The 21828-nt window shown below is 55.8% G+C and overlaps 1 protein-coding gene across 1 annotated transcript; it reads left to right on the forward strand.

Annotated features, from left to right (window-relative positions):
- The first annotated feature begins 4261 nt into the window (after window positions 1-4261).
- On the forward strand, window positions 4262-21274 carry LOC118697415 (mucolipin-1-like). Its single transcript, XM_054518146.1, has 15 exons — window positions 4262-4675; window positions 5191-5252; window positions 5286-5426; window positions 5956-6123; window positions 7045-7195; window positions 8776-8857; window positions 9356-9452; window positions 10298-10397; window positions 12242-12348; window positions 13379-13528; window positions 14263-14364; window positions 15721-15843; window positions 17682-17888; window positions 19565-19704; window positions 21120-21274. Exons 1-15 carry the CDS (start codon window positions 4660-4662, stop codon window positions 21154-21156), a joined length of 1683 nt encoding a protein of 560 aa, XP_054374121.1. The 5' UTR covers window positions 4262-4659; the 3' UTR covers window positions 21157-21274.
- Window positions 21275-21828: the final 554 nt, after the last annotated feature.

Here is a 21828-nt window from a genome sequence, read left to right on the forward strand (position 1 = left end):
ATTTGCCCCACAAGGACACGATGGGATTGGCCCCACAAGGACACCATGGGATTTGCCCCACAGGGACACCATGGGATTGGCCCCCATGGGGACAAGGACACGATGGGATTTGGGATTTGCCCCACAAGTTCAGGATGGGATTTGCCCCACAGGGACAGGTTGGGGTTTGGGTTTTGCCCCACAGGGACACGATGGGATTTGCCTCCATGGGGACAAGGACACAATGGGATTTGCCCCACAAGGAAAATTTGGGATTTGCCCCTAGTCAAGGACAAGATGGGATTTGGGATTTGCCCCACAGGGTCAGGATGGGGTTTGGGATTGGCCCCAAATGGACACGATGGGATTTGCCCCACAGGGTCAGGATGGGATTTGCCCCCAGTCAGATGGATTTGCCCCCATGACAGGATGGGGTTTGGGATTTGCCCCACAGGGACAGGATGGGGTTTGGGATTTGCCCCAAAAGGACTCGATGGGATTTGCTTCCATGGGGACAAGGACAGGATGGGATTTGCCCCACAAGTTCAGGACAGGATTTGCCCCACAAGGACAGGATGGGGTTTGGGATTTGGCCCACAAGGACAGGATGGGATTTGCCCCTATCCAAGTTCAGGATGGGATTTGCCCCACAAGGAAAATTTGGGATTTGCCCTTATCCAAGGACAAGATGGGGTTTGGGATTTGCCCCACAGGGACAGGATGGGATTTGCCCCACAAGGACAGGATGGGGTTTGGGATTTGGCCCACAAGGACAGGATGGGATTTGCCCCTATCCAAGTTCAGGATGGGATTTGCCCCACAAGTTCAGGATGGGGCTTTGGGATTTGCCCTGTCCAAGTTCAGGATGGGATTTGCCCCACAAATTCAGGATTGGATTTGCCCCACAGGGACAGGTGGGGTTTGGACTTTGCCCCACAGGGACACGATGGGATTTGCCCCCATGAGGACAAGGACATCCTGCAGTTGTTCCCAGGGGGTTTTACATTGAGAGAAGACTCGAAGGATCTCCCTCCACATCCCAGAAGCCTCCATTTACCATTTCGTGCCACACACGGCATTAAAACCACGCTAAAAAGAAGCCCGGCCTGGCCAAGAATAGAAAGGAAGGAATGATAACAAAGGCAGCTGTCCCAAGGCTCTGATTGGCCGTTAATTACAAACATCCAAGAGGGGCCAATCCCACAATGTGTAGCATTCCGCGGCAGCTGATAATCAATGTTTGCATTTCTGTTCCTGAGGCCCCCTCGGCTTCTCAGGAGGAGAAAAAAAACCCCTGAGGAAAGGGATTTTTCGTAAAAAGATGTCTGCCATGGGAAAAACTTGGAAAAACAGCTTGGAAAAAGTCTTTGGAGAGGCAGCTCCCTTTAATTCACGCTGCCTTCCAGGCCTAGGGATGTCAGGAAGTTTAACTCGTCAAGCTCACGGAGTCTCCCAATTAATTTGGAATTAATTTGCCTCCATGAGGACAAGGACACGATGGGATTTGCCCCTCAAGGACAGGATGGGATTTGCCCCATAAGGACAGGATGGGGTTTGGGATTTGCCCGACAGGTTCACGATGGGGTTTGGGATTTGCCCCACAGGGTCAGGATGGGATTTGCCCCACAAGGTCAGGATGGGGTTTGGGATCTGCCCAACAAGTTCACGATGGGGTTTGGAATCTGCCCCACAGGTTCAGGATGGGGTCTGGGATTTGCCCCACAAGGACAGGATGGGGTTTGGGATCTGCCCCACAGGTTCAGGATGGGGTTTGGGATCTGCCCCACAGGGTCACGATGGGGTCTGGGATCTGCCCCACAGGTTCACGATGGGGTTTGGAATCTGCCCCACAGGGTCAGGATGGGGTTTGGGATTTGCCCCACACGTTCACGATGGGGTTTGGGATCTGCCCCACAAGTTCATGATGGGGTTTGGGATCTGCCCCACAAGTTCAGGATGGGGTTTGGGATCTGCCCCACAGGGTCACGATGGGGTTTGGGATTTGCCCCACAAGTTCAGGATGGGGTTTGGGATTTGCCCCACAAGTTCACGATGGGGTTTGGGATCTGCCCCACAGGGTCAGGATGGGGTTGGGATTTGCCCCACAGGTTCACGATGGGGTTTGGGATTTGCCCCACAAGTTCACGATGGGATTTGCCCCACAGGTTCACGATGGGGTCTGGGATTTGCCCCACAGGGTCACGATGGGGTTTGGGATTTGCCCCACAGGGACAGGATGGGATTTGCCCCACAAGTTCACGATGGGGTTTGGGATTTGCCCCACAAGTTCACGATGGGGTTTGGGATCTGCCCCACAGGTTCACGATGGGGTTTGGGATCTGCCCCCCTCCCACAGGGCAGCACCAGGCGATGCCCCAGGGCTGGAGCAGCACCGAGGGGGCAAAGGGGCCCTGCCTTCCTCCTCACCTGCCTGGGGCTCCCGGGCCGGGCTCCTCTTCCTCACAGCCTCCTCCTCCTCCTCCCCGGGGCCGGGTTTGGCGCTGGGGGCTCCCGGCCTGGGGCAGAACAAGGCCTGAGCCCTTTGCTGCTGCTGCTGCTGCTGCTGCTGGAGGCCTCAGGGCCCCTTCCAGCCCTGAGATTCCCTGAAAAATCCTCGGGCTGGGATTTTGTTTTCTTTTTGTTTTCTCCCCTCCTGAGAAGCTGAGGAAGCCTCAGAGGAAAAGAAAAGCAATAATTATCTGCTGCTGTGGAATGCAACAGGCCCAGCTCCGATTGGTCCACGCTGGTTGTTTTTAATTAAGGGCCAATCGCGGCGAGGGTGCTTCGGATTCTCTGAGGGTCACCAGCTTTTGTTATCATTCCTTTCACTTTTTTGGTTTTTTTTCTCCTTTTAAGCCCTTCTGATGAAATCCTTTCTTCCATTTTTAGTATAGTTTTAATATAGCATTTTCTTTTCATGTAATATGTATCATAAAATAATAGATCAACCTTCTGATGAAATCCCTTCTTCTATTCTTTAGTATTAATTAATATAGATATAGTTTTAATCTATAATTTTCCATTAATGTAATATATATAATAAAATAAGAAATATAATTTTAATTGACATATATTAATAGATAGTTTGAATATATAATCTTCTTTTAATGTAGTATATATCATAAAATAAGAAATATAATTTTAATTGACATATATTAATAGATAAGTTTTATATATAAGTTTCTTTTATATAATATATATGACAAAATAAGAAATATAATTTTAATTGAAATACATTAATAGATATAGTTTAAATGTATATTTTTCTATTAATGTAATATATAATAAGAAATATAATTTTAATTGACATATATTAATAGAGATAGTTTTAATATATCTTTTTCTTTTAATATAATATATATAATAAAATAAGAAATATAATTTTAATTAACATACATTAATAGATATAGTTTGAATATATAATTTTCTTTTAATGTAATATATATAATATAATCAGAAATATAATTTTAATTACCATATATTAATAGATATAGTTTGAATATATAATTTTCTTTTAATGTATATATACAATAAAATAAGAAATATACTTTTAATTACCATATATTAATAGATATAGTTTTAATATATCATTTTATTTTAATGTAATATAGATCATAAAATAAGAAATCAGCCTTCTGATGAAATCCTTTCTTCTATTCTTTAGCATAGTTTTAGTATTTAATTTGCTTTAAAGTAATACATATCATAAAACGTAATATATATTACATATTAATGCAATATGATTTTTTTATTAAATTTAAACGTTTTATATATTACATTTAAATGTAATAAAAACACACTACATTTTAAGGTAATTTTATGGTAATTTTAATGTAATTTTAATGTAATATATATAATAAAATAATACATTTTACTGTAATATACATAATAAAATAATAAATCAGCCTCCTGAAACACGGGATTCTCGTCTCTCCCCTCGCCCTGGGACCCCTGCGACCGCTCCCAGCGCTCCCAGTTCGCTCCCAGCGCTCCCAGTTCGCTCCCAGTGCTCCCAGTAACGGCGGCACCGGCAGGGAAAGCGCTCTCGGAGCCTGCCCGGGGACATTTCGGGCTCGGTTTTGGGGTCCTGGCCCCCCAAAATCCCTCCCGGAGCCCCCCCCGCGATGGGTTCGGGGCGAGCTCCCCCTCCCCGCTCACCTGCGGGGCCCGGGGGCGATGCCGGCGGGGCCGGGGCTGGGGCTGCTCTTCCTCCCGCTCCTCCTCCTCCTCTTCCTCTGTCCCTCCTCTTCCTCCCGCTCCTCCTTCTCTCCCTCCTCCTCCTGCTCCTGTGTCCCTCCTCTTCCTCCCGCTCCTCCTCCGCTCCCCAAAGCAGCCGCGCTCTGCCCCGGGCGGGTTCCGAGAGCGCTTTCCCTGCCGGTGCCGCTGTTACTGGGAGCGCTGGGATGGAACTGGGAGCGGAGGGAGGGAACTGGGAGCGCTTTCCCTGCCGGTGCCGCCGTTACTGGGAGCGCTGGGAGGGAACTGGGAGCGAACAGCGCCCGGCGGCGGCTGCAGCCGGCGCGGGGAGGGCGTGGTTATGCAAATGAAGCTTTTAGCAGGAGTGTTCGATTCGTATGGGCGTGGTTATGCAAATGAATGAACGATGGCGCGCTGTGATTGGTTGGCGGGAGGAGCGCGTTGTTTCCTCTGTCACGTGAGGGCTGTGAGGGAACCGGAGCGATGGCGGCGGCCTCCGGTGAGGGGGTACCGGGAACGGGGACATGGACCGGGAGCGGGGACATGGACCGGGAGTGGGGACAGGGAGCGGGGATGGGGACAGGGAATGGGGAGACCGGGAACGGGGACAGGGAGCGGGAATGGAGACATGGACCGGGAATGGGACCGGGAATGGGGACCGGGAGTGGTACCGGGAGTGGGAGGAGGGCCTGCGAACGGGTACGGGACCAGCCGGACACAGGGCAGGGATTACCGGGAACCGGGCGGGACGAGGGGACAGCAAAGACCCGGCGGGGGTGATTAACGGGCACAGGGGACAATGAGCACCGGGCAGAGGGGACAGCGGAACGACAGGGGGGGACACGGGGACAGCGGTGACCCCGGGGACAGGGAGTCCGGGCCGGGGCAGGTAACGGGGACAGGGGACACCGGGAGAGGGGGGGGACACCGAGCAGCGGGGACACCGAGCAGCGGGGACACCGGACCGAGGGGGTGACACCGGAGCGAGGGGGTGACACCGGCCGGTGTCCCCAGAGACCGAGCGGCTGCTGAGCCGCAGCCCCGGGTACGGCACGGCCGAGGCGGCCCCAGCGCCGGTGCCGGTACCGGGAAAGGAGGAGGAGGAAGAGGAGGAGGAGGAAGAGGAGGAGGAGCTGCGGCGGCGCCTCAAGTATTTCTTCATGAGCCCCTGTGACAAGTACCGGGCCCGCGGCAGGCGGCCCGTGAAGCTCGGGCTGCAGCTGGCCAAGATCGTCCTGGTCACCGTGCAGGTGACACCGGCGGGGACAGCGGGGATGATGGGTGGGGGACAGAGGGGACAGCGGGGATGGCAGCACAAGGGGCTGGGACAGCAGCGAGGGCACATGGGGACACTGGAGAGGGGACACAGGGACACGGGGATATGAAAGAGGGGACACAGGGACATGGGGACACCAGGGAGGGGACACAGGGACACGGGGACACTTTGAAAGGGACAATGGAGTCCCCCGGGACAGTGTCACTGTGGTGGGATGGGTGGTGACAGAGGTGGTGGCCTTTGTCCCCCAGCATGGGATGACACTGTGTTGGGGTGAAACACGGTAGTGTCACCATGGTGGGACAGACCCTGACCGTGGTGGCCTTTGTCCCCAAGCTGTGGCACCAATTTGGGACAAAGCATGGCAGTGTCACCATGGTGGGACAGGCGGTGACAGGGGTGGTGGCCTTTGTCCCCAAGCTGTGGCACCAATTTAGGACAAAGCACGGCAGTGTCACCATGGTGGGACAGGCGGTGACAGGGGTGGTGGCCTTTGTCCCCAGCTGATCCTGTTTGGGCTCAGCAACCAGCTGGTGGTGGCCTTCAAGGAGGACAACACGGTGGCCTTCAAGCACCTGTTCCTCAAGGGCTACGAGGACGGCGCCGATGACACCCAGGCCATCTACACCCGCGGGGACCTCCTGGAGCACCTGGGCTTCGTCCTCGAGCAGGTGGCACGGGGACACTGCACTGGGCTGGGGACATCGGGAGGGGTTGGGGACACTGCACAGGGCTGGGGACATCGGGAGGGGCTGGGGACACTGGGAGGGGTTGGGGACGTCGGGAGGGGTTAGGGACATTGGGAGGGGTTGGGGACACTGGAGAGGGTTGGGGACATCAGGAGCGGTTGGGGACAAGGGGATGTCCTGGAGCACCTGGCCTTTGTCCTCAAGCAGGTGGCACGGGGACACTGCACAGGGCTGGGGACATCGGGAGGGGCTGGGGACACTGGAGAGGGTTGGGGACACTGGGAGGGGTTGGGGACACTGGGAGGGGTTGGGGACATCGGGAGGAGCTGGGGACATTGGGAGAGTTGGGGACATCAGGACCTCCTGGAGCACCTGGCCTTGGTCCCCGAGAAGGTGGCACGGGGACACTGGGAAGGGTTGGGGACATCAGGGGAGTTCAGAACGTGGTGGTGGTTTGGGATCGTGGAGATGTTTTGGGGATCATGGAGATCTTTGGGATCATGGAGCTGTTTTGGGGACACAGAGATGTTGTGGGGCCATGGGGATGTTTGGGGACACTGAGGTGCCACCTCCATGCCCGTGTCCCCGCAGTACCTGGCTGTCCCCAACGTGACCCTGGGCCACCACGTTTTGGGGACACAGAGATCTTTGGGGACACAGAGATGTTGTGGGGACACTGAGGTGCCACCTCCATGCCCGTGTCCCCGCAGTACCTGGCTGTCCCCAACGTGTCCCTGGGCCACCACGTTTTGGGGACACAGAGATCTTTGGGGACACAGAGATGTTGTGGGGTCACAGAGATGGTTTGGGGACACAGAGATGTTTGGGGTCACAGAGATGGTTTGGGGACACAGAGATGTTTGGGGACACTGAGGTGCCACCTCCATGCCCGTGTCCCCGCAGTACCTGGCTGTCCCCAACGTGTCCCTGGGCCATTATGCCTACGGTGGCCCCGGCGGTGGCCCCGGGCTGCAGCTGTGCCAGCGCTTCTTCCGCAGGGGCGACATCGACCCCGAGAACGACACCTTCGACATCGACCCCAGCGTGGCCACCGGTGCCGGCGGCGGGGCTGATGGAGGGGTTGGGGTGTGGGGTTGGGGTTTGGGGTGTGGGATTTGGGGTTTGGGGTGCAGGGTTGGGATTTGGGGTGCGGGGTTGGATTTGGAGCTGGATTTGGGGGTTGGAGTTGGGAGTTTGGGTTTGGGGTTTTCGGTTTGGGAGTTGGGATTTGGGGTTGGATTTGGAGCTGGATTTGGGGTTTGGGGTTGGGAGTTTGGATTTGGGGTTTTGGGGTTGGGTTTGGGGTTTGAGGTGCAAGGGTTTGGGATTTGGGGTTGGGTTTGGAGCTGGATTTGGGGGTTGGAGTTGGGAGTTTGGGTTTGGGGTTTTCGGTTTGGGAGTTGGGATTTGGGGTTGGATTTGGAGCTGGATTTGGGGTTTGGGGTTGGGAGTTTGGATTTGGGGTTTTGGGATTGGGTTTGGGGTTTGAGGTGCAAGGGTTTGGGATTTGAGGTTTGGGAGTTGGGGTTGGATTTGGGGGTTGGAGTTGGGAGTTTGGGTTTGGGGTTTTCGGTTTGGGAGTTGGGATTTGGGGTTGGATTTCGGGTTTGGGGTGCAGGGTTTGGGAGTTGGGATTTGGGGTTGGATTTGGAGCTGGATTTGGGGGTTGGAGTTGGGAGTTCGGGTTTGGGGTAGAATTTGGGTTTGGGGTTTTCGGTTTGGGGTTTGGGATTTGGGGTTGGATTTGGAGCTGGATTTGGGGGTTGGGGTTGGATTTGGGGTTTGGGTTTTGGGGTTGGGTTTGGGGTTTGAGGTGCAAGGGTTTGGGATTTGCGGTTTGGGAGTTGGGGTTGGATTTGGGGTGCGGGGTTTGGGAGTTGGGGTTGGATTTGGAGCTGGATTGGGGGTTGGAGTTGGGAGTTTGGGTTTGGGTTTTGGGGTTGGGTTTGGGGTTTGGGGTGCGGGGTATGGGAGCTGGGATTTGGGGTTTGGATTTGGAGCTGGATTTGGGGGTTGGAGTCGGGAGTTTGGGTTTGGGGTCTCCGGTTTGGGAGTTGGGATTTGGGTTTTGGGGTTGGATTTGGGGTTTGGGTTTTGGGGTTGGATTTGGGGTTTGAGGTGCAAGGGTTTGGGATTTGCGGTTTGGGAGTTGGGGTTGGATTTGGGGTTTGGGGTGCGGGGTTTGGGAGTTGGAATTTGGGGTTGGATTTGGAGCTGGATTTGGGGGTTGGGGTTGGATTTGGGGTTTGGGGTTGGATTTGGAGCTGGATTTGGGGATTGGAGTTGGGAGTTTGGGTTTGGGGTTTTGGGGTTTGGGGTTGGGTTTGGGGTTTTTGGTTTGGGAGTTGGGATTTGGGGTTTGGATGTTGGGATTTGGGATTGGATTTGGGGTGCAGGGTTTGGGAGTTGTTTGCGATTTGGGGTTGGGGTGCGAGGTTTGGGATTTGGGGTTTGGGTTTGGGAGTTGGGGATTGGGGTTTTGGGTTGGGGTTTTAGGATTTAGGGTTTGGGATTTAGGATTTAGGGTTCTGGATGGTCCTGGAGCACTCCCAGTGGTCCAGGCCCCATTTGGGATCAGGGGTTTGGGAAGCTCCAGGGGCTTTGTGCTCCCTGACCCCAATCCCGACCCCACAGAGTGCCTGGGGCTTCACCCCGGGGACCCCCAGCCCCCCGTGCTGGACGGCCCCGACAGCAACTTCACCCTCCAGTTCCACAGGTACGCCCCAAAAACCCCAAAACCCCCAAAATTCCCCCAAACCCCACCCTGAGCCCTTGCCCGTCCCCAAATCCCCGTGTGGGGTTTTGGGGTGAAATTTTCCCTTTCCTGTGGGGTTTTTTTGGGATTTTGGGGCGGAATTTTCCCAGGATTTTCTGGGATTTTGGGGTGGAATTTTCCCAGGATTTTTCTGGGATTTTGGGGCGGAATTTTCCCAGGATTTTCTGGGATTTTGGGGTGGAATTTTCCCAGGATTTTTCTGGGATTTTGGGGTGGAATTTTCCCGGGATTTTTTTGGATTTTGGGGTGGAATTTTCCCAGGATTTTTCTGGGATTTTGGGGTGGAATTTTCCCAGGATTTTTCTGGGATTTTGGGGCGGAATTTTCCCGGGATTTTTTTGGATTTTGAGGCGGAATTTTCCCGGGATTTTCTGGGATTTTGGGGCGGAATTTTCCCAGCATTTTCTGGGATTTTGGGGTGGTTTTTTGTCCCCTCAGGCTGATCAACGTCACTGTGGAGTTCCAGCTCAAGGCCATCAACATCCAAACGCTGCTGAACCACGAGATCCCCGACTGCTACACCTTCAGTGTCACCGTCAGTGTCCCCAGTTGTCCCCTCAGTGTCCCCAAGTGTCCCCAAGCACCCCTGAGTGTCCCAAACTACCCCAAAGTGTCCCCAATTGTTTCCTCAGTGTCCCCAAATATCCCAAAGTGTCCCCTGGGTGTCCTCTTAGTGTCCCCCCCCAGATACCCCAGAGTGTCCCCAGTTGTCCCCTGAGTGTCCCCAAATATCCTAAAGTGTCCCCTGAGCGTCCTCTGGGTGTTCCCAAGTGTCCCCATCGTGTCCCCATCGTGTCCCTCTGGAGTGTCCGTCATCTGTCCATCTGTCCCTTGGCTGTCCCCCTGTCCCTCTGCGGGCCCTGGGGGCAGCCGGCGAGCGCTGTGACAGTGACAGTGACGGTGACAGTGACGGTGACAGTGACAACGGCAATGACAACGGCAATGACAATGACAGTGACAGTGACAATGACAATGACAATGAAAATAACATTGACGGTGACAGTGACAGCGCAGTGACAATGACAATGACGTTGACAATGACAGTGACAGCGCAGTGACAATGACAGTGACAATGATGTTGACAATGACGGTGACAGTGACAATAACAGTGACAATGACGTTGACAATGATGGTGACGGTGACAGTGACAGCACAGTGACAGCACAGTGACAGTCACAGTGACAGTGCAGTGACAATGACAATGACAGTGACAGTGACAGTCACAGTGGCAGTGACAGCACAGTGACAGTGATAGTACAGTGACAGTAACAGTGACAGTGACAGTCACAGTGACAGTGACACTGACAATGACACTGACAGTGACGGTGCAGTGACACTGACAGTGACAGTGACGGTGACAGTGCCACCCCGTGTCCCCAGGTCACCTTTGACAACAGCGCCCACAGCGGGCGAGTGCGGATCCGCCTGGACACGCGCGCGGCCATCCGGGAGTGCCACCACCCCTCGCTGCCCGGCACAGGTGACACCGGGTGACACCGGGTGACACTGGGTGACACTGGGTGACAATGGGTGACACTGGGTGACACCGGGTGACACTGGGTGACACTGGGTCCCTGGGAGTGCCACCACCCCTCGCTGCCCGGCACAGGTGACAATGGGTGACACCGGGTGACACCGGGTGACACTGGGTGACAATGGGTGACAATGGGTGACACTGGGTCCCTGGGAGTGCCACGACCCCTCGCTGCCCGGCACAGGTGACAATGGGTGACAATGGGTGACACCGGGTGACAATGGGTGACACTGGGTCCCTGGGAGTGCCACGACCCCTCGCTGCCCGGCACAGGTGACAATGGGTGACACCTGGGAGGTGACACCAGGCCAACAGGCTGTGGGACACCACCTGTCCCTGGGAGGTGACAACTGACCTGTCCCCGAGCTGTCCCTATCCCCAGGGTGACAATGACACCGCGGTGTCCCCCGTCCCCAGGAGGTGGCAGTGACCACCGGGTGTCCCTGCAGGTGACAGGTGCCAGCTGGGTGTCACAGGTGCCAGTTGGGTGTCCCCTCAGGTGTCCCAGGTGTGACAGTTGTGTCCCCTCAGGTGTCACAGATGTGACAGTGACAGTTTTGGTGTCCCCTCAGGTGCCAGCTAGGTGTCACAGGTGCCAGGTGTCACAGGTGCCAGTTTTGTGTCCCCTCAAGTGCCAGGTGTCCCAGGTGTGACAGTGCCAGTTTGGTGTCCCCTCAGGTGTGCCAGGTGTGCCAGGTGTGACAGTTTTGGTGTCCCCGCAGGTGCCAGCTGGGTGTCACAGGTGTGACAGTGGTGTCCCCTCAGGTGTCCCAGGTGTGACAGTTTGGTGTCCCCGCAGGTGCCAGCTGGGTGTCACAGGTGTGACAGTTTGGTGTCCCCTCAGGTGTCCCAGGTGTCCCAGGTGTGACAGTTTTGGTGCCAGCTGGGTGTCACAGGTGTGACAGGTGTGTCCCCTCAGGTGTCCCAGGTGTCACAGGTGCCAGTTCAGTGTCCCCTCAGGTGTCACAGGTGTCCCAGGTGTGACAGTTTGGTGTCCCCTCAGGTGTCCCAGGTGTGACAGGTGTGTCCCCGCAGGTGCCAGGTGTGACAGTGACGTTTTGGTGTCCCCGCAGGTGCCAGCTGGGTGTCCCAGGTGTGACAGTGGTGTCCCCTCAGGTGTCCCAGGTGTGACAGGTTTGGTGTCCCCGCAGGTGCCAGCTGGGTGTCCCAGGTGTGACAGTGGTGTCCCCTCAGGTGTCCCAGGTGTGCCAGGTGTGACAGTTTTGGTGTCCCCTCAAGTGCCAGGTGTCCCAGGTGTGACAGTGCCAGTTTGGTGTCCCCTCAGGTGTCCCAGGTGTGCCAGGTGTGACAGTTTTGGTGTCCCCTCAAGTGCCAGGTGTCCCAGGTGTGACAGTGCCAGTTTGGTGTCCCCTCAGGTGTCCCAGGTGTGCCAGGTGTGACAGTTTCGGTGTCCCCGCAGGTGCCAGCTGGGTGTCACAGGTGTGACAGTGGTGTCCCCTCAGGTGTGCCAGGTGTGACAGTTTGGTGTCCCCGCAGGTGCCAGCTGGGTGTCACAGGTGTGACAGTGGTGTCCCCTCAGGTGTCTCAGGTGTCCCAGGTGTGACAGTTTTGGTGTCCCCGCAGGTGCCAGCTGGGTGTCACAGGTGTGACAGTGGTGTCCCCTCAGGTGTCCCAGGTGTCCCAGGTGTGACAGTTTTGGTGTCCCCGCAGGTGCCAGCTGGGTGTCACAGGTGTGACAGGTGTGTCCCCTCAGGTGTCCCAGGTGTGACAGTGGTGTCCCCTCAGGTGTCCCAGGTGTGCCAGGTGTGCCAGTTTCGGTGTCCCCGCAGGTGCCAGCTGGCGGCGCCTGGCGTTTGACGTGCTGGTGGTGGCCGTGTCCTCGCTGTCCCTGGTGCTCTGCGCCCGCTCCATCGCCCGCGGGCTCCAGCTGCAGCGGGTGCGCGGGGAATGGGGGAATGAGGGGGGATTTGGGGGGATTTGGGGGAATTTGGGGGGATTTGGGGGAATTTGGGGGGATTTGGGGAATTTGGGGGTTTGGGATTGATGGGGTTTGGGGGGGATTTATGGGATTTTGGGGGGGGTTTGGGGGATTTTGGAGGATGGGATTGATGGGATTTGGGGTTTGGAATTGATGGGTTTTGGGGGAACTTTGGGGTTTGGGGGGATTTTTGGGATTGATGGGATGGGGCTGGGTATGGATGGGGGGACGTGGTGGGGTAGGGGCGGGGGGAGGCGGTGCCACCACAGCGAGGTGACAATCGTGGTGTCCCCAAAAGAGTTCAGCCGGCGCCTGTGGGGTGACAGTGACAATGACAATGACAGTGACAGTGACAGTGACAATGTCAGTGACAATGACAGTGACAATGGCAGCGACAATGACAATGACAGCGACAGTGACAATGACAGTGACAGTAACAGTGACAATGACAGCGACAGCGACAGTGACAGTGACAGCGACAGTGACAGTGACAGTGACAGTGACAATGGCAGTGACAGTGACAGTGACAATGACAATGACAGTAACAGTGACAATGACAGTGACAATGACAGCGACAGTGACAGTGACAGTAACAGTGACAATGACAGTGCAGTGACAGTGACAGTGACAATGTCCCCGCAGGAGTTCAGCCGGTTCCTGCGCCGTCACCGCGGTGTCCCTGTGTCCCTGTGGTGTGACAGTGACAGTGACAAGGACAGCGCAGTGACGGTGACAGTGACAATGACAATGGCAGTGACAGTGACAGTGGCAATGTCCCCGCAGGAGTTCAGCCGGTTCCTGCACTGTCACCGCGGTGTCCCCATGGTGTGACAGTGACAGTGATAGTGATAGTGACAGTGACAGTGACAATGACAGTGCAGTGACAGTGACAATGTCCCTCCCCGCAGGAGTTCAGCCGGTTCCTGCGCCGTCACCGCGGTGTCCCCGTGGTGTGACAGTGACAGTGACAGTGACAATGTCCCCGCAGGAGTTCAGCCGGTTCCTGCGCCGTCACCGCGGTGTCCCCGTGTCCCTCTCGGACCGCCTGGAGTTCCTCAATGGGTGGTACCTGCTGCTGGTCACCAGCGACCTCCTGACCGTGCTGGGCACCGTGCTCAAGATCGGCATCGAGGCCAAGGTCACCACCCCTGGGGACACTGGGGACACTGGGGACAATGGGGACACTGGGGACAGTGCCACCCCCTGGGGACAATGGGGACACTGGGGACAATGGGGACAATGGGGACACTGGGGACAATGGGGACACTGGGGACACTGGGGACAATGGGGACAATGGGGACAGTGCCACCCCCTGGGGACAATGGGGACAATGGGGACAATGGGGACACTGCCCAAGATCGGCATCGAGGCCAAGGTCACCCCTGGGGACACTGGGGACACTGGGGACAATGGGGACAATGCCACCCCCTGGGGACACTGGGGACACTGGGGACACTGGGGACAATGCCACCCCCTGGGGATAATGGGAACAATGGGGACACTGGGGACAATGGGGACAGTGCCACCCCCCAGGGACACTGCTCAAGATCAGCATCGAGGCCAAGGTCACCCTTGGGGACAATGGGGACAATGCCATCCCCTGTGAACAATGGGGACAATAGGGTCACTGGGGACACTGCCACCCCCCAGGGACAATGGGGACAGTGGGGACAATGCCACCCCCCGGTGACAGTGCCGCCCCCTGGGGACAATGGGGACAATGCCACCGCCCTGGGGACAGTGTCACTTTGGGGACATTGTTACTCCACAGGGAAACTGCCACCTTGGGGACAATGCCACCTTGGGGACAGTGTCACCCTGGGGACAATGGCCTGGGGACAGGGTGGTGGCACTGTCCCCGTGTCCCCCCAGAACTTCTCGGGGTACGACGTGTGCAGCATCCTGCTGGGGACATCGACGCTGCTCGTGTGGGTCGGGGTCATCCGGTACCTGACCTTCTTCCAGAAGTACAACGTGAGTGGCACCTGTGTCACCTGTGTCACCTGTGTCACCTGTGTCACCTGGGGACGGGGGCAGGGACAGGGGACAGTGACACAAACAGGGACATCACGGGGTCGGGGTCATCCGGTACCTGACCTTCTTCCAGAAGTACAACCTGAGTGGCACCTGTGGCACCTGTGGCACCTGGGGACGGTGACATTACCTGGGGACAGGGCCAGGGTCAAATCCCCTTTTTCCTCAAATCCCATTTTTCCTGCCCCAGATCCTCCTTGTCACACTCGGGCTGGGGACAGTTCCTGTTTTTTCCCACCCCACAAGTGGATCATCCCAATTTTCCCACCCCAAACCCCATTTTCCCACCCCAAACCCCCGTTTTTCCCGCCCCGCTCGCGGACAATTCCCGTTTTTCCCGATTTCGCCGTTTTTCGCCCCAGATCCTGATCGTGACGCTGCCTGTAGTGTCTCCAACGTGATGCTCTCCCTACACGTGGATCATCCCAATTTTCCCACCCCAAATCCCCATTTTCCCACCCCAAATCCCAATTTTCCCACCCTGCTCACGGACAATTCCCGTTTTTCCCGATTTTGCCGTTTTTCGCCCCAGATCCTGATCGTGACGCTCCCTGTAGTGCTTCCAACGTGATGCTCTCCCTACACGTGGATCATCCCAATTTCCCACCCCAAATCCCAATTTTCCCATCCCAAATCCCCATTTTCCCACCCCAAACCCCCGTTTTTCCCGCCCCGCTCGCGGACGATTCCCGTTTTTCCCGATTTCGCCGTTTTTCGCCCCAGATCCTGATCGTGACGCTGCGCGTGGTGTCTCCAACGTGATGCTCACCCTACACATGGATAATCCCATTTTCCCACCCCAAATCCCCATTTACCCACCCCAAACCCCCGTTTTTCCCGCCCCGCTCGCGGACAATTCCCGTTTTTCCGGATTTCGCCGTTTTTCGCCCCAGATCCTGACCGTGACGCTGCACGTGGCGCTGCCCAACGTGATGCTCTCCCCACTCATGGATAATCCCAATTTTCCCACCCCAAATCCCAATTTTCCCACCCCAAACCCCATTTTCCCACCCCAAACCCCCGTTTTTCCCGCTCTGCTCATGGACAATTCCCGTTTTTCCCGATTTTGCCGTTTTTTGCCCCAGATCCTGATCGTGACGCTGCGCGTGGTGTCTCCAACGTGATGCTCTCCCTACACGTGGATCATCCCAATTTCCCACCCCAAATCCCAATTTCCCACCCCAAATCCCCATTTTCCCACCCCAAATCCCCATTTTCCCACCCCAAACCCCCGTTTTTCCCACTCTGCTCGCGGACAATTCCCGTTTTTCCCGATTTCGCCGTTTTTCGCCCCAGATCCTGATCGTGACGCTGCGCGTGGCGCTGCCCAACGTGATGCGCTTCTGCTGCTGCGTGGCCGTGATTTACCTGGGCTATTGCTTCTGCGGCTGGATCGTGCTGGGCCCGCACCACGTCAAGGTGGGTCCAGGTGTCCCCAAATTTTGGGGTTTGGGGTTGGGAATATTCCCAAATTTTGGGGTTTGGGGTCAGGAGATTCCCAAATTTTGGGGTTGGGGTTGGGGGGATTCCCAAATTTCACTTTCGGGTATTGGGTTCTCCAGTCCTGGTTTTGGGTTTGGGTTCCCTCCCAAATTCTGGTTTTGGGGTCAGGAGATTCCCAAACTTTGGTTTTGGGGTCAGGAGATTCCCAAATTTTGGGGTTGGGGTTGGGGGATTCCCAAATTTTGGGGTTGGGAATATTCACAAATTCTGGGTTTGGGATTGGGACATTCCCAAATTTCACTTTCGGGTCTTGGGATGTTCTCAAATTCTGGTTTTGGGGTTGGGTTCCCTCCCAGATTTTGGTTTTGGGGTCAGGAGATTCCCAAATTTTGGGGTTTGGGGTCAGGAGATTCCCAAATTTTGGGTTTGGAGGGATCCCCAAATTTCACTTTCGGGTATTGGGATGTTCTTCTGTCCTGGTTTTGGGGTTGGGGGATTCCCAGATCCATGGATGAAATGCAGGTGACACACAGGTGACACAGGTGACAGGTTATAGGTGACACACAGGTGACAGATGTGACAGGTGTGACACAGCTGACACACAGGTGTGACCCAGGTGACACAGGTGTGACACAAGTGACAGGTTATGAGTGACACACAGGTGTGACACAGGTGACACAGGGGTGACACAGATGCGACCCAGGTGTGACACAAGTGACACAGGTGGCACAGGTGTGACACAGGTGTGACCCAGGTGTGACACAGGTGGCACAGGTGACACAGGTGTGACCCAGGTGACACAGGTGTGACACAGGTGTGACCCAGGTGTGACACAGGTGTGACAGGTGACACAGGTGACACAGGTGTGACCCAGGTGTGACCCAGGTGTCCCGTCCCCAGTTCCGCTCGCTGTCCATGGTGTCCGAGTGTCTCTTCTCCCTGGTCAATGGGGACGACAGGGGTGACACAGGTGTGATACAGGTGTGACACAGGTGTGACACAGGTGTGACACAGGTGACACACAGGTGACACAGGTGTGACCCAGGTGTGACCCAGGTGTGACACAGGTGACACAGGTGTGACACAGAGGTGACACAGGTGTGACCCAGGTGTGACCCAGGTGTCCCGTCCCCAGTTCCGCTCGCTGTCCATGGTGTCCGAGTGTCTCTTCTCCCTGGTCAATGGGGACGACAGGGGTGACACAGGTGTGACACAGGTGTGACACAGGTGTGACACAGGTGTGACAGGTGACCCAGGTGTGACACAGGTGTGACACAGGTGACACAGGTGACACACAGGTGACCCAGGTGTCCCGTCCCCAGTTCCACTCGCTGTCCATGGTGTCCGAGTGTCTCTTCTCCCTGGTCAATGGTGATGACAGGGGTGACACAAGTGACACAGGTGACACAGGTGTGACACAGGTGACACAGGTGACACAGGTGTGACACAGGTGTGACACAGGTGTGACACAGGTGACCCAGGTGTGACCCAGGTGTCCCGTCCCCAGTTCCGCTCGCTGTCCATGGTGTCCGAGTGTCTCTTCTCCCTGGTCAATGGGGACGACAGGGGTGACACAGGTGTGACACAGGTGACACACAGGTGTGACACAGGTGTGACACAGGTGTGACACAGGTGGCACACAGGTGACCCAGGTGTCCCGTCCCCAGTTCCGCTCGCTGTCCATGGTGTCCGAGTGTCTCTTCTCCCTGGTCAATGGGGACGACAGGGGTGACACAGGTGACACACAGGTGACACAGGTGTGACACAGGTGACACAGGTGACACACAGGTGTGACCCAGGTGTCCCGTCCCCAGTTCCGCTCGCTGTCCATGGTGTCCGAGTGTCTCTTCTCCCTGGTCAATGGGGACGACATGTTCGCCACCTTCGTGGCGCTGCGGCCCAGCGGGGCCCTGGTGTGGCTCTTCAGCCAGGTGTACCTGTACTCCTTCAGCGCCCTCTTCATCTACATGGTGCTCAGCCTCTTCATCGCCCTCATCACCGGCTCCTACGACACCATCAAGGTGAGCGGGACAGGTGGGAGCTCACCTGGCTGTGGCATCACATGGGTGTGACATCACCTGGGTGTGGCATCATCTGTGTGTGTTATCTCACCTGTGCGTCACATCACCTGGGTGTGACATCATCTCTGTGTGTTATCTTACCTGTGTGTGTTATCTCACCTGTGTGTGTTATCTCACCTGGGTGTGACATGACCTGTGTGTGACATCATCTCTGTGTGTGTTATCTGTGTGTGACCTCATCACCGGCTCCTACGACACCATCAAGGTGAGCAGGACAGGTGGGAGCTCACCTGGCTGTGACATCACCTGGGTGACATCACCTGGGTGTGACATTACCTGTGTGTGTTATCTCACCTGGCTGTGGCATCACCTGGGTGACATCATCTGTGTGACATCACCTGGGTGTGACATCATCTCTGTGTGTTACCTGTGTGTGACATTACCTGTGTTTGTTATCTCACCTGGGTGTGACATCATCTGGGTGTGACATCATCTGTGTGTGACATCACCTGTGTGTGACATCACCTGGGTGTGACATCATCTCTGTGTGTTACCTGTGTGTGACATCACCTGTGTGTGTTATCTCACCTGGGTGTGACATCATCTCTGTGTGTTACCTGTGTGTGACATCACCTGTGTGTGTTATCTCACCTGGGTGTGACATCATCTCTGTGTGTTATCTGTGTCTGTGACCTCATCACCGGCTCCTACGACACCATCAAGGTGAGCGCGGCGGCTGGGAGCTCACCTGGCTGTGACATCACCTGTGTGACGTCACCTGTGTGTGTCCTTATCTGTGTGTGACATCATCTGTGTGTGTTATCTCTCCTGTCCCCGTGTCCCCTCACCTGTCCCCTGTCCCCTCACCTGTCTGGTGTCACCTGTCCCCTCACCTGTCCCCTGTCCCCTCACCTGTCTGGTGTCACCTGTCCCCTCACCTGTCCCCCTGTCCCCAGAACCAGTCCGAGGGTGACTCCCCGGTGTCAGAGCTCCTGTCCCTCACCTGTCCCCTCACCTGTCTGGTGTCACCTGTCCCCTCACCTGTCCCCTCACCTGTCCCCTGTCCCCTCACCTGTCTGGTGTCACCTGTGTCCCCTGTGTCCCCAAAACCAGTCCGAGGGTGACTCCCCGGTGTCAGAGCTCCTGTCCCCATGTCCCTCACCTGTCTGGTGTCACCTGTCCCCTGTCCCCTCACCTGTCCCCTCACCTGTCCCCATGTCCCCTCACCTGTCTGGTGTCACCTGTCCCCTGTCCCCTCACCTGTCCCCTCACCTGTCCCCATGTCCCTCACCTGTCTGGTGTCACCTGTCCCCATGTCCCCAGAACCAGTCCGAGGGTGACTCCCCAGTGTCCCAGCTCCTGTCCCCTGTCCTCTCACCTGTCTGGTGTCACCTGTCCCCTGTCCCCTGTGTCCCCAGAACCAGTCCAAGGGTGACACTCCTGTGTCCCAGCTCCTGTCCCTCACCTGTCTGGTGTCACCTGTCCCCTGTCCCCTCACCTGTCCCCTCACCTGTCCCCATGTCCCTCACCTGTCCCCTCACCTGTCCCCATGTCCCCAGAACCAGTCCGAGGGCGACTCCCCGGTGTCAGAGCTCCTGTCCCCTCACCTGTCTGGTGTCACCTGTCCCCTGTCCCCTCACCTGTCTGGTGTCACCTGTCCCCTCACCTGTCCCCAGAACCAGTCCGAGGGCGACTCCCCGGTGTCAGAGCTCCAGGCCTTCATCGCTCAGTGCCGGGACAGCCCCGGTTCTGGAAAGTTCCGCAGGGGCAGCTCCGGCTCCGCCTCCTGCCCCGGCCTCTGCTGCTGCTGCCCCCGGTCTGCAGCCCCACACCTGGGGGGATTTGGGGGGGTTTTGGGACATTTTGGGACATTTTGGGACATTTTGGGGGATTTTGGGACATTGTGGGGGGAGGTTTGGGGGATTTGGGGACTCTTGGGGGGATTTTTGGGGGATTTTGGGACTTTTGGAGGGGGATTTTTGGGGGATTTTGGGACCATTTTGGGGGGATTTTGGGACCTTTTTTGGGGGATTTTGGGACTTTTGGGGGGGATTTTTGGGGGGGATTTTTGGGGGATTTTGGGACCTTTCTGGGGGGATTTTGGGGGGTTTGGAGGAGGGGGTGTTTTGGGGGATTTTTGGATGTTTTAGGGGGTTTTGGGGGAGGTTTGGGAGGATTTGGGGGCATTTTGGGCGGGAGGGGGGATTTGGGAAATTTTGTGATTTTTGGGGGGGATTTGGGGACATTTGGGGGGTTTTGGGGAGGTTTTGCAGGGTCTTGGAACACTTGGGGGGGTTTGGGACATTTGGGAGGATTTTTGGGAGATTTCAGAGGATTTTGGGACATTTTGGGGAGATTTTAGGGGGGTTGGGGGATTTTAGGGGCATTTTGGGGGATTTTGGAGGGATTTGGGACATTTCAGGGGGTTGTGGGACGTTTTGGGGGATTTAGGGACATTTCAGGGGGTTTGGGGACGGTTTGGGGGATTTTGGGGGATTTGGGGATGTTTTAGGGGGTTTTGGAGGTTTCAGGGAGTTTTGGGACACTTTGGGGGTTTTGGGGTGAGGGTTTGGGGGATTTTGGGATGTTTTGGGGCATTTTGGGGACATTTTTAGGGGTTTTGGGGGGTTTGGGGTCACCCCAAGGGAGGGGGGTCCTGGCTGGTTTGGGCTCGGTGTCACCTGGGGGGGGAGAATCCCAAATTATCCCAAAATCCACCCCAAATGACCCCAAAACCCAGCCCTAAATGGCCCTAAAGCGATCCCAAAATATAGCCAAAAATGACCCCAAAATCCAGCCCAAAATGATCCCAAATTGCCCCAAAATCCAGCCCCAAATGACCCCAAAACCCAGCCCTAAATGGCATCAAAATAATCCCAAAATTCAGGCCTCAATGACCTCAAAATTATCCCAAAATCCAGCCCCAAATGACCCAAAATTTCCCCAAAATTTGGCCCCAAAGTGACCCCAAAATTACCCTAAAACCCAGCCCCAAATGGCCTCAAAATGACCCCAAAATCCAGCCCTAAATGACCCCAAAATCTGGCCCCAAAATCATCCCAAAATGACCCAAAATGACGCCAAACTCCAGCCCCTCCCTGGGTTTTTGGGGTCCCCCCTCCCTTCCCGGGGTTTTTGGGATCTGGGGGGGTTTCCCTGTGGTCCTGCCCCCCAAAACCCCAAAAAATCCCCAAAAAACCCTAAAAAAAACCCAAATTTGTGTCCCCACAGGGCCCCCGTGCAGGACAACGCTCTCCTGGTGAACTGAGGGGACCGAGGGGGGCACCCCAAAAACCTCCAGATTTTTATTTATTTTATTTTATTTTATTTTATTTACTGCTTTTACCTGCCCGGGACCCCAAATTTGGGACCCCCGGGATGGATTTTGGGGGGAAGGGGGTGGGGGGGGGGTGGGAATTTGGGGTCCCCAAATCCATTTTGTCCGTGAGTCCCAGATCATTTCTGGGGACATTTTGGGGTCCCTAAATTTGGTTTTGGGGAAATTTTGGAAATCCCAGATCATTTTTGGGGACATTTTTGGACCCCCAGATCACTTTTTGGGGACACTCCCATTTTTTTTGGGACATTTTGGGACTCCCCAAATCTGGTTTTAGGGACACTTTGAGATGCCCTGTTCATTTTTTGGGGTAAGTTTGGAACCTTGGCACCCCCAAATCCTTTTTTGGGGACACTTCAGGACCTTGGCCCTGTCCTTGGGGTCACCAGAGCAGCTCTGGCACCCAAAATTTTCCCTTTTCACCCCAAAACGGGGCTGGGGCCATACTTGGGGGGGGGAGTTTGTGTACCCAAGGGGACAATAAAGGTGACCTGGGACACGAGGGCTCTGTGGTGACAATGGGGACACTGGGGTGGCCTTGGGGACCCCCCCATCCCTACAATGGTGCAGCCCTGTGAAATGTCCCCCCCCTCCACAGTGGTA

This window comes from Molothrus ater, chromosome 36 (genome assembly GCF_012460135.2).
Source record: "Molothrus ater isolate BHLD 08-10-18 breed brown headed cowbird chromosome 36, BPBGC_Mater_1.1, whole genome shotgun sequence".
NCBI classification, from domain to species: domain Eukaryota; kingdom Metazoa; phylum Chordata; class Aves; order Passeriformes; family Icteridae; genus Molothrus; species Molothrus ater.